General features: G+C 34.5%; 2 protein-coding genes across 2 annotated transcripts; both read left to right on the top strand.

Annotated features, from left to right (window-relative positions):
• Window positions 1–20: 20 nt before the first annotated feature.
• On the top strand, window positions 21–2543 carry LOC116297263 (melanocortin receptor 3-like). Its single transcript, XM_031705456.2, has 2 exons — window positions 21–179; window positions 530–2543. The coding sequence occupies exon 2, from the start codon at window positions 556–558 to the stop codon at window positions 1564–1566; it is 1011 nt and encodes a 336-aa protein (XP_031561316.1). The 5' UTR covers window positions 21–179; window positions 530–555; the 3' UTR covers window positions 1567–2543.
• Window positions 2544–3104: 561 nt separating this feature from the next.
• Window positions 3105–4103, top strand: LOC116297259 (melanocyte-stimulating hormone receptor-like). Its single transcript, XM_031705451.1, has one exon. It carries the CDS (start codon window positions 3105–3107, stop codon window positions 4101–4103), a length of 999 nt encoding a protein of 332 aa, XP_031561311.1.
• The last annotated feature ends 8591 nt before the right edge of the window (window positions 4104–12694 follow it).

The following is a 12694-nucleotide window of genomic DNA, read 5'->3' on the forward strand; positions in this document are numbered from 1 at the left end:
AAAACCCCGCAGGGCTATTTAAAGAAAAACACTCAAGCACTTCAAACTCCCAAAAAAAAAAAAATGCACTCAATCTCGGAGAACGTCATCAGAACAGTGTCTTCTAATGATGGTTTCTGACGCACAGATACCTTAAGATCTTACTGAACACCGTTGGTAACAGCCTAATCGTGTTAAAGGTAGGTAAATAGACAAAGCTCAAGTTCAAATGACGTTAATAATTCCTTAACTACTTATTCAGAAAATACGAATAAGTCGTAATTGAGTTCCTGTCTGTTGAAGTACTTTAGGAGTCTGTTTTGTTATGCCATGAGTTGCGAGATAATTCCTGTTCTAAGTTGAAGTTCCAACTAACATTAATTATACGGCCACAAATATATTTTAAAATGTTGGACTGTTTAATGTAATTTTTACGATTCTCGTTTAGATTCCAACGCTTATGACGACATAGAAATGTAATCTTTACATTTCAATCCTCAAAAAAATTTTAAAAGTTTTAAATATTAGATAATCATTTATTTGTTTTTAGGATTTGCTTGGCCGAGGTATTTCGAAATGAATAGGAACGATTCATTGGTCCAGCGGTGTTACTTTCTGACTTTCATCACTGAAGACATTGACCAAGTCAAACACATCTATATCATGGCAGGATCTCTCGACGCCATACTTATTCTACCAACAATAGTCTTGAACATTCTCTTGATCATCTCCTTGTACCGGTCTCCACAGCTCAACAAGCCATGCACTAAACTTCTCTACAGTCTGGCCATATCAGATGTTCTGGTTGGCATGGTGATTGAACCAGCGTATTTGACCAAGAAGATAGCAGAGCTACAACACTCGTTTGGGATCTACTGTCGTTCTGGGATGATAACATATATTGGAGCTGCTCTTTCTTGCGTATCTTTCTTCACTCTCACTGCCATAGCAGTTGATAGGTACTTTGGGGTCCATTCAGGGACCAAATATAAAACAATAGTCACTAATACGAGGGTGACATGTCTGATCATAGCTATATGGGTCTGTTGTGGGGTTCTCTACACGGCTCAGTTTTATTTCTCCAGAGATTTGTACTTCAAGTTGACTGCTGCTATCATGGGAACTTGTGTTTTCATAGCATCGGTGTGTTACATAAGGTGTTTCGTAACTTTACGTCGACACAAACAAAAAGTCAACACGTTATTCAAGTGGGATTCAACACGACAAATATCCCTCTTTTCGAATCAGTACAAAAGATCTACCTACACCATGTTGTACGTCTTCCTCATCTTCAACCTGTGCTATCTACCCTACCTGTGTACCGCGGTGTCTGCTGGGATACTAGGGGAGTCGGCAGCTATCTGGGGTGCAGAGAGCTTGTCTAGTGTCATCGTGTATGCTAATTCTCTCATCAATCCTGTCATTTTGTTTTGGCGAATGCCAGGAATCCGAAAGAGCGCTAACGTGACGAGATCTGTCAGTCATTCTTGGCGTCGCCATGACAACCAAGTAACGTTAAGTTCTCCAATAAGCGACCTTCACCCACAAAATATAGAACTTCTGGAAATGAACCGAATTAATACGTAACTGATACCTTTGATTGAAAATATACGCTCCATTTACTTGACGTCATTTCCGGTCTTGCGCATAAGGACTGAGAGCAAATGCAAGCATTGATGTCAGCGGTGATCGTCTGATGGGTAACAGTGCATTGAGAAAGCAGAATAAGAATGTTTTCACATATTTATATATGGTTAAAAGTCCAATCTTTATCTTTTCAGCTCTACCGCTTGCCTATTACGCACGCAGCCATCTTTAGCGTCTGTCACGTACTTGAGACGGCTGCAATCCCTACTGTTTAAAGATGTTAAAAATAGCCAAATAAAACAATCAGCATGGATATATGATCAAGAAAAATTAAGCGAGTCTAGCTTAACTGTTGATCGTTAAGATAATAGCACCTTAATGATTTGTGTTATACAAACGATTGCAGGATTCATTAATTCATCGATTTAGTCCATTCACGATCATTTCGGTATCTCGTTTTGGTCAAACTAACAGGAGAAAAAACTTTTAAAAACTGGAAGCAAAGATCTTGCTCTTAACAGAGGACGTCAAAAGGCTAGGTAAGACGAGAGAAGACAAAATCGCTACCAAAGACTCAATTTTTTTCGATTTATCGCGTTGGTGTTGATATGAATTTTTCAAAATTGCTTTTTCTCTGCTGTTTGTCATTTTACTATAGTTGTTTGTTGTTGCTGCTGCCAATTTGTCGTTCAAACTCGACAGTGTTAACAGTTTCGTCCTTGTTTGTTTGCCTGATTTGTTAGACTTTTTTTTTTTTTGATATCTTCTGCTCGCGTAATTACTCATTCTGGCTATGAGATCAAATCTGCAGAAATCCGTTCAAATCTTGAATGGTTTAATCTCGAAACTAGACAGACAGACAGACAGACAGAAAACTAGAATGTCAAGTCATAAAGCTACTTTAATGTATGAAATTATAGAAAGAAATGCACCGTTCCTTTTTAAAAAAAAATTAAAGAAAACCAACGAGGTGTACAGTTATGGCTTACGCGGTTCTGATTCAAACTTAAAAGTCTGTCTACTCCATTTTGAGTCTTTGAAGCGAAGCCTGTCTTACAAGAGAGCCAAATTCAACTATGGAACAGTCTTCCATTAAGTTAACTCGTTAACTCCTAGCTCTCTGAGTAATTTCAAAAAAAAATAATTGAGTAGTATTTTTAGATGTTGAATATTTTTATCTTATATATCTGCATAATTGAAAAAAAAAGAGGAATTATAGATAGATATTAGAAAACTGTTGAAAGATCAGATAATTAATATATTAGAACAGCGAGAACTTTTGTGTAATTGGTCAGTCTGCCAGATGTTCAAGTGGATGTTTATTGCATTCAGCTAGAAAGGCTCTACGTTCTTATCAATATAATGATATCCAAAGACCTATTTTTAGGATCCACTTGTTGTTTAGCAACTTATGGTGATAAAGCACATGCTCAGAAGAAGCTATCCGCTGAACCAAGCTCACATTTATCGTAATTTTTTCCTCTTTCTATTTTATATTTTTTTATATTTTAGGATTTACTTGACCGAGGTATTTCGAAATGAATAGGAACGATTCATTGGTCCAGCGGTGTTACTTTCTGACTTTCATCACTGAAGACATTGACCAAGTCAAACACATCTATATCATGGCAGGATCTCTCGACGCCATACTTATTCTACCAACAATAGTCTTGAACATTCTCTTGATCATCTCCTTGTACCGGTCTCCACAGCTCAACAAGCCATGCACTAAACTTCTCTACAGTCTGGCCATATCAGATGTTCTGGTTGGCATGGTGATAGAACCAGCGTATTTGACCAAGAAGATAGCAGAGCTACAACACTCGTTTGGGATGTATTGTCGTTCTGGGATGATAACTTACGTAGCAGGCGGCGCCCTTGCAACTATTACTTTCTTTAACGTTTCTGCCATAGCAGTTGACAGGTACTTAGTGGTCCATTCAGGGACCAAATATAAAACAATAGTCACTAATACGAGGGTGACATGGGTAATCATAGCAATATGGGCCTCGTCATTTGTCCTCCACGCCAATCAATTCATATTTCCAAGATACCTATATTTCAATATATCAGCAGTCGTTTCCATCTTTGGCGTAGCAATGGTATCCATAATGTATATCAAGTGTGTAATAACGTTAAGAAAGCAAAAGATAAGAATAGATACTTTGTTTAGAAATTCATCTCGCCAGAGAGTAATCAACGTAGAAAGGTACAAGAGATCTACTTGCACCATGGTGTACGTCTTCCTCATCTTGAACCTCTGTTATCTACCTTTCCTCTGTACCGCAGTGTCTGCTGGGATACTAGGGGAGTCGGCGGCTATGTGGGGTGCAGAGAGCTTGTCTGTCGTCCTTATTTACGCCAACTCCTTTTTGAATCCGATAATGTTGTTCTGGAGGATGAAGGAGATTGGACATGCGGTTGCCTTGACGATAACAACAGCATACCTCGCGCGGAGTGAGCCTATTCGTAAGCGGAGTCGCTGCCCATCGCAGAATATCAATCACAATAATGAGCTAGTGGTTGAAAACTTGTAGTTGTGAACGATGGGCGAGTAGTCAATAATGGTGATTATAATAGTGACACTGAAAATGAAAAAAAAAATGACACTTGTAATGAAAATTAAAGCTAAAATCCGACGTTTCGGAGTCATCTTGACTCCATTATCAAGGTTAAATGACCAAAGTTTCGTCTCACTATTTAAATCACAGGGGAAAAAACCGGATTCCCAAATTGGGAATTGTTGGGAGTTTCCTTGAATTCCCAATTTGAACACTAACGTTGGGATTTATTGTTGGGAATTTCCTTCTAATACCCAATAGATAAACAAAATTCCCAACAAACTAACATTGGGAATCAGTGCCACGTTCCCAAATTCGTTTTCTCTGGGAATTGGATGGGAATTCCTTGGGAATTCAAGGAAATTCCCAACAAATTCCCAATTTGGGAATGCGGTTTCTTTTCCTGTGAACGTTTAACAAACAATGGGTATTGTCACGAATTCACAAATCAACAAAGTCAAACAAAGACTTTTGATCTAATTGAGACGACTTTTGATCTAGTGAGACGAAACTTTGGTTATTAAACCTTAATAATGGAGTCAAGATGACTCCGAAACGATAATTTTCATTATAAGTACTTTTTCAAAATCTGTCTTACGAAAAAAATAATAATAAAAGTAATAATGTCTTGAATAATAATAATAACAATATAATTGCACAAAAGTTGTAAGCCGCCGCTTACAATTACATGCTTCGTGTAAAATTGCATGAATAAACTGGTTGAATCGAGATGTTTTCAATTTTTGGGGACGTTAAGCTCTAATTTCCGGCCTTCTGTGTTATTCGCACAACTCACAGCAATACACAGGAATCCCAAATTGCGTCAATATTTAAACTTGTTTTCTTTTCCATAACAATACTAGTTTAAAACAATACTTACGCCCCCATATGACAGATCTATGGATCTACTACATATCTCAGTTTTATTGAAAAAGGAACTTAAAAAGTACCCGAAATAAGGAAAATGCTAAAACGGCTATACCGCTGACCAAATCCTATTTTCATCAAAACTTACGACCTCTATAAAATCTTCAATATAGTTCTAATCCAAAAAATACTTTCAGAAACATGTTGACCTGGTCCTACGCTTTGCAGAGAAGTGTATTTTGTTTGGAAAAGCTTAATATTTTGATTTACGAAAATTTGGACCCACCGAAAAAACGCTTATTTTAGAGATTCCAACTTCAAGCGGCTTGTTTTCCATGAAATAAAGCAAAAACTCGAAATATTTTTAGGCAAAAATTTAAAGCTCCTTTGGTTCTTTTAGAAAAATTTAAAACGATCTGAATAAAAGCTTTCTTTCATTTTTTTATTGAGGGTTTTTTGACTGGCCGAGGTGTTTGGGCACCCTGTGGTGAAGTTTTAGATAAGTTAGCAGTACATGAACAAGCTTTTGGGAGTGAAATAATGTAAAAACTGCAACTATTACGACGGATTTACGATGAATAACTGATATTCTTTTAATTAAATTGGTTTGTTTCAACAAAAGTTAAATTTTAACTTAACCGCATTTTTTGTCTCATACCACAGGTATCCCAAGCATTCACAATTATAAGCCCAACAGTAATGACTTATATACTTCAAATTTCAAAACTCAAATAATCTTATTCGGAAGGTTTATGCTCTTCCAAGGTATCTTTTTAGGGTTTCACCTACTTTTGAGTTAGTTAGGAAAAGCATTTATAAGTTATAGTATTGCTTTAGGTGGCACTAATAATAATGTGTGCGATAATTTAATCAACTACTTGTCTTATTTCTTACCTTCAAAATGGGCTGTAATTTGAAGTTAAACTTAGACGATTGAAATTACTCAAAACATCATTTTGCTATATTCATCCAGCATGAAGCGAATATATGAAACATTTATAACTCATCCTCTTATTGTCATCTTAACTTATAGATGCTTTTCGAAAATTACTTAAAATGTAAAACTTGAAGAATATATGCAAAACTATCAACTTTCCGAAAAAGATTATTTGAACTTAAAATTTTGAAATATATAAGTCAATACTAAGATATAACTAGCTAAAAACTAGTGTGAGCTGCGTCGGTGTTTCTAATGAAACAGTAATGATGAAAAGGTAAATTATACACCGTGAAAAGATGAAAAAACTTACTGACGTTTCGGACGCTAGTCCTTCGTCGGAGTAAAAGAGAAAGAAGTGGTAGAAAGGAGTGTATATATGATATATATGATATTCTATCATATATACACTCCTTTCTACCACTTCTTTCTCTTTTACTCCGACGAAGGACTAGCGTCCGAAACGTCAGTAAGTTTTTTCATCTTTTCACGGTGTATAATTTACCTTTTCATCATTACTATAAGTCAATACTAATGAGCTTGTATCAATTGTAAACGCTTGGGATACCTGTGGTATGAGACGAAAATTGCGGTTAATTCCAAAATTGACTTATCTTGAAACAAACCTAATTAATTGAGAGAAAACCGATTATTCATCGTAAATCCATCGTAATGGTTACAGTTTTTACATTATTTCGCTCCCTAGGGCTTGTTCATATACTGATACCTGACCTGAACTTCACCACAGGGTGCCCAAACACCTCGGCCAGTCAAAAAACCCTCAATAAAAAAATGAAAGAAAAACTTTATTTAGATTGTTTTAAACGTATCTAAAAGTATCAAAGGACCTTTAAATCTGTGGCTAAAAATATTTCGAGTTTTTGCTCTATTTCATAGAAAACAAGCCGCTTGAAGTTGGAATCTCTAAATAAGCGTTTTTTCGGTGGGTCCAAATTTTCGTAAATCGAAATATTAAGCTTTTTTAAACGAAATACACTTCTTTAGAAAGCGTAGGACCAGGTCAACATGTTTCTGAAGATATGTTTTGGATTAGAACTATATTGAAGATTTTATAGAGGTCATAAGTTTTGGTGAAAATAAGGTTTGGTCAGCGGTATAGCTGTTTTAGCATTTTCCTTATTTCGGGTACTTTTTAAGTTCCTTTTTCAATAAAACTGAGATATGTAGTAGATCCATAGATGTGTCATATGTGAGCGTAGGGGAAATCTTTTAACTCTTCTAGTAATAGAGAGAAAAACGAATTTAAATTTGAAGCAATTTGGGCTTCCTGTTTATTGTTGTGAGGGGAATAACACAGTTAGCCCACTACGCCTTTTTTCAATAAATTCCAAATCTCAGTTGAGAATAATCTTTTTTTTTTTTTCATTTTCAACTATTTTCTGTTCTCTAGACACTCTCTAGAGTCTAAACTCAACCAATCGTACAATATATTACACATTCATAAGGAATAATAACATATTGTTTGCAATATAGACCTGTTTCTTATTACTCACACGCTGGAACAGTAGATTTTCCCATGCGTAGCTTTGCATTCCAGCGCGAGCATGAGAATAAAAGTATGCGGGTTAAACAAAGGTTTTATTCTCATAAGAATAAACATGCAATGGCTATCCAGTTTATTATCTCTCACAGCTTATCACAGGGCCGGCCATGCCTGTGGCTCATGCTTTGAAGGTATTATGATTTATAATTTCAAATTAACCGTAAGTTTGTCTTCCGTCAAAAAAACTTTTAACAAGAGATCCTCATGAATATTGTTGTGTTCTCTATCTCCAGAAATAATGGAAGACTTTTTGTCTTCAAACAAACACTACCGTATTTTAATGACTGGATGTTTCATGCTTTCGGGCTTCATGCTGGATGGAATAAAGCTAGAGGATATTTTCTATTGATTAATTCCTATCATTTAAGTTCAACTCCACGTTACAGCACATTTTGAAGGTAAAAAATAAGGAAAAATAGTTAATTAAAATTGTGCGCCCCTTATTTTTAGTGCGCACATAAAGCATTACGCTAACTTGTATATGCTTTTCGTACATCGCTTTAAAATATGTAAAACCTTTAAAAATATTGTTTAAGGCTATAAAATTTCCTAATTAGATTTTTTGAGTTTAAAAATTTGAAGTATACAAGTCATTGTTATTGAGCTTATGATTGTGAACGCTTGGGATACCTGTGGTGAGAAACAAAAAAATGAGATTAAATCCGACACGGCTTAAAAACGCGTGATTGGTTAATTCGAAATATTAACTGAGGATGCGCATTGTGGTTTTCCGCTGAATTTAGCGCGGGCGGTCAGTTCAAAATGGCGGAAGAGAAAGAATTCTTGTCGAGCGCTATTTTTTTCCTAAAATCGAAGTTTTTTTCTAACATATCTGGATTAAATGCCATAATTGATCAAGAAAACAAGTCAGATGAGTATCTTGATCTTATGCGAATGGTTAATTGTATTGTTTTCAGTCTTACTCGGACAAAAACAAGTCATCGAAGTGTATGTATTTGAATAAAAAGACAGCGAAGAAATGCAATTATTGCGCCGTTATTCTAAGTCTTTTCCAAAGTTCTGACCTATAAATGCTGCTCGATTGTCAAGATAATAATGTAAATATAGTCGTGAGTGCTTTAAATTTGAAAATATGTATTCAAAACTATAGATGAGCATGCTTTACTCCGATTATTATGTTAAATCTGTTCAACTGGGTTGCTGTAATTTCGATATCGTGTGTTAGATTCCTAGATAATTCTTCCTTTTAGGTTTTTATTGGCGAAAAAACAACAACGTACAATGGGAATACTTATCATTCAACTAGTTTGAAAGCAGACGCGAACCTTCCATTGATAAAAGCATTTTTTCGTCAGAAAAATTAAAATTTTTTTTAGGAAAAGGGTTTTTATTATTCTCGTCATTAGCAATTAATCAAATGCTACTTCATTTGTGCTTGCATGGCAATCTTACTTTTTTCATTTAATCTCTACAATATCAATGAAGAAGTTCTTAATATTTATGTTAAGTAGATATGGGAGAATCTCTATTGTAAAGTACTCAGTTTGATCTTCCTCATATCTTCAGCCAGTTTAGCTAGGATGTTTTTTCCTTTGACTTTAAACATTTGAGTCATGCACAGGAGAATATTAAAACAACTACAAACAAAAAAGTCAGCTTTTAAAACTGTTTCAACTTAATGTTAGTGCTGCATTTATAGTCAAGCAGAAGTTTGTCAAGGTTCTGAATTTTATCAAAAACCTGTTATAATCAGGTACTCCTCTAGATAAGCATTGGTGAAATAACATTAAGAATGTTTGGCTTTATCACATCTGTCTTTAGTTTAGATATAATGAAATTCTTCATCAATTGTAATACTGACTAGGAAGCTCTTTCCATGTGGCATAATTTGCACTTGCTTTATTTTGGGTTCATCCAAAATGCTAATTCCCTCCCAGTGGAGTAATGTTTCATGTATACATCATATTCCTTGTTTTTGTTAGTTGATTCAATCACATGTTGTTGATTGTAAAGGTAAGTGATGTCAGCATTATATTTGCTTTGTGTATTGCATCAGTCAACTTTTATAGCAATCTAGATAGTTTTAATCAGTAGTTTTGCCCTGTTTTTACCCACCCATATGGTGCACAAGGAGGTTCTTTTATATTTAGTACACCTATAGTGGCCTGTGTTGTTTGTTATAGATCAAAATAATTAGAATACATTTTCTCCTTTCTGAGAATTGAGAATTATGATATTACCAAAGTTAAAAACCAAAGTAGATAGATTTTCCATCTACCAAGATACAATTTGTTTGAATAGAGTAAAGGCATATACCATAAGTACCCTTATGATACACAATTGCAAATTTTAATTAAAAGGCCTTGGAAAAATTCCTAAATACAATGTTGGGGTTTTTCATGTTCTTTTTTTGCTAGCAGTTATTTCCCCCTCACATTGCTTCATAAATATATACCCCATCTTTCAATTTTCAACTGTTTTGATACACTAAAGTACTAAATGATAAGATGGTTGTTAGGAGTATGCTGGTATCCCACCCATAAAATGATTACATCACTCTGGGTATACCTTCCTAGTAATTGGTTCATCATTAATTCCTTTTGTATTAAATCAGTTTTCCATTTCTAAACCTAGGACTGAAATGTTCCTTATGAGTGATACTGAGGGTGAGACCATTGTTGTGAAAATATTTTGAAAATATAAAAAAGAAATAGTTTATTTATTCCATTGTATGTATTTATTAAAATTAATGATGACCACTTTCAGCATATAATTTTTCTATATACATTTATTGAAATAATTCCTTCTAACACCCTCAAGATGCAGAGCGCTAGGTTAAAGCTATAGTAGAATAACCCAGCACCCACTTGTGAAAAGATGATACAAAAAGGGCTGAAATAGTTTCATATTGAAAAGCTTGTGCCAGTGAAAAGTTTTATTATGAAAATTGGTAAACCCAAACCTAGTTTTTGAATCAACAAGATTGGCAGAACCAGGAAAAAATGTCAAAATGTTTTCTGGCATTTCAGATCTAGTATGTCACTCAAAAATAATTCAATAAAACAAACTTTAGATTTAAAAAAAACAACATCAGAACAAAAAAAGTCAGTTTTGAAATTTTGCTGAAAATATGAAGCCTATTCAGTACAAACTAAAAGACAATCTTCCAATGTTTTTGCCGAGCTTTTGGTAAATACCCTTTAACTAAAGACTTGAACTTGGGAAGGTCGAGGATCAGAGATACATAAAAATGATTTCCAAAGTAAAGGAATATATTTATCCTTCGTATCACAACATTTCATCATTGACTAAAGCTTTTATCCTTGGTCTTAGCAGTCCTCTAAACAAGCTCTTCGAAACAGGTGTCTCCTCGTCCACGAATACGTTTTATCACGAAGAACTTTATTTTTCAAGTACTAATAACTACATCTGAAGAATTCCAATGAAATAAATTTATGTTAAAATCTAATATAGATTACAATTGTCCCAGTTGAGCAAGCAATAGTTGATTGTACTATTAATATGTCTAACTTCGAATATTTTATTACTTTGAAAGGGAAAATCTAGCACGGCCGAACTTCAAATACAATGGCCATTTGCAGTTACTTACAACAGATATTAATGAGTAAAAATATCAAAATTTTAAGCTTATCTCTGTTGATCTGACCTTATTTTTGACTAAAACGTAAACATGACCTACATCAATTTGTTTCACAATTGTCGACTTTTGTACCGAAAAGTAATTTAGCGTATCTCGATAACCATCATGTTGACCTCATTCTAAACATCACTGCCACCCTCTAAGTACTTTTTAAATTACACTTTGACTGATCAATTAGATATTTTGGCTGCCAGTAAGCTGTAAGAATTATTCAAAGTCGCAGGTTTTTGAAGCACGAATACTGCTATAGCGTCCGCCATTTTGTTTTTGGCATTTTCGCGCATGCGCACGCGTTTTTAAGCCGTGTCATTAAATCCAAAATTAACTTATCTTGAAACGAATAAAATAAATTGAAAGAATATCGATTATTCATCGTAAATCCGTCGAAATAATTGCATTTTTTACATTATTTCGCTCCCAAGGGCTTGTTCATGTACTGTTAACTTGACTAAAACTTCACCACAGGGTGCCCAAACACCTCGGCCAGTCAAAAAACCCTCAATAAAAAAATGAAAGAAAAATTTTATTTAGATTATTTTTAACGTATCTAAAAGTATCAAAGGACCTTTAAATCTGTGGCTAAAAATATTTCGAGTTTTTGCTCTATTTCATAGAAAACAAGCCGCTTGAAGTTGGAATCTCTAAATAAGCGTTTTTTCGGTGGGTCCAAATTTTCGTAAATCGAAATATTAAGCTTTTCCAAACAAAATACACTTCTTTAGAAAGCGTAGGACCAGGTCAACATGTTTCTGAAGATATGTTTTGGATTAGAACTATATTGAAGATTTTATGGAGGTCATAAGTTTTGATGAAAATAAGGTTTGGTCAGCGGTATAGCTGTTTTAGCATTTTCCTTATTTCGGGTACTTTTAAGTTCCTTTTTCGATAAAACTGAGTTATGTGGTAGATCTATAGATGTGTCATATGTAAGCATATGGAATATTCTGAACTCGTTTAGCATTGGAGAAAAAAACGAGCTTACAATTGACGCAATTTGGGTTTCCTGTGTTTTCTGTTACTTAAACTTCACCACAGGAAGCCCAAACGCCGTCACCCGTCAAAAACGTTTTTTAAAAAATGATAAAAAGCTTCGATTTAAAATATTTTCAAATTTTCAAATAAGCTTTAAACCTGTGCATAAAAATATTACGATGTTTTGGTTATTTTTTATAGAACAAGCTGCTTAAAGAAAGACAAACATATGAAACTCTACATATTTTACGTCGTATTCATTATATTATGCCACCTTGCAAGATGGCCGCCGTATCATCAATGATGTCCATTGTTTCATATGAAAGTTAAATCCTTGAGAAAGTTGATTGCTTTATTTTAGCGGTTTTGTTACTAGCTGGACCCGGAAATACGTCACAACTTATACAATATTGTTTTCAAATTTCGAGGCAAAACTACGAGGCCCGCCCTAGAGTTTTGAAGCTGTTAATCTTCGCAAATCTTTTTTGTTTCGATCAAAAATTTTGAAAAAGATCGTCTTTATATTGAAATTACATGATTTATTGCGCTGTAATTGGCTTATAGTTAGGATGACGTCATTTCCGTCCCGCGTCATAGTACCTTAC

The sequence above is a fragment of the Actinia tenebrosa genome, unplaced genomic scaffold (genome assembly GCF_029948245.1).
Source record: "Actinia tenebrosa isolate PJP-AT-01 unplaced genomic scaffold, QUT_ActTen_1.0 PGA_scaffold17__23_contigs__length_9995812, whole genome shotgun sequence".
In the NCBI taxonomy this organism is placed as follows: domain Eukaryota; kingdom Metazoa; phylum Cnidaria; class Anthozoa; order Actiniaria; family Actiniidae; genus Actinia; species Actinia tenebrosa.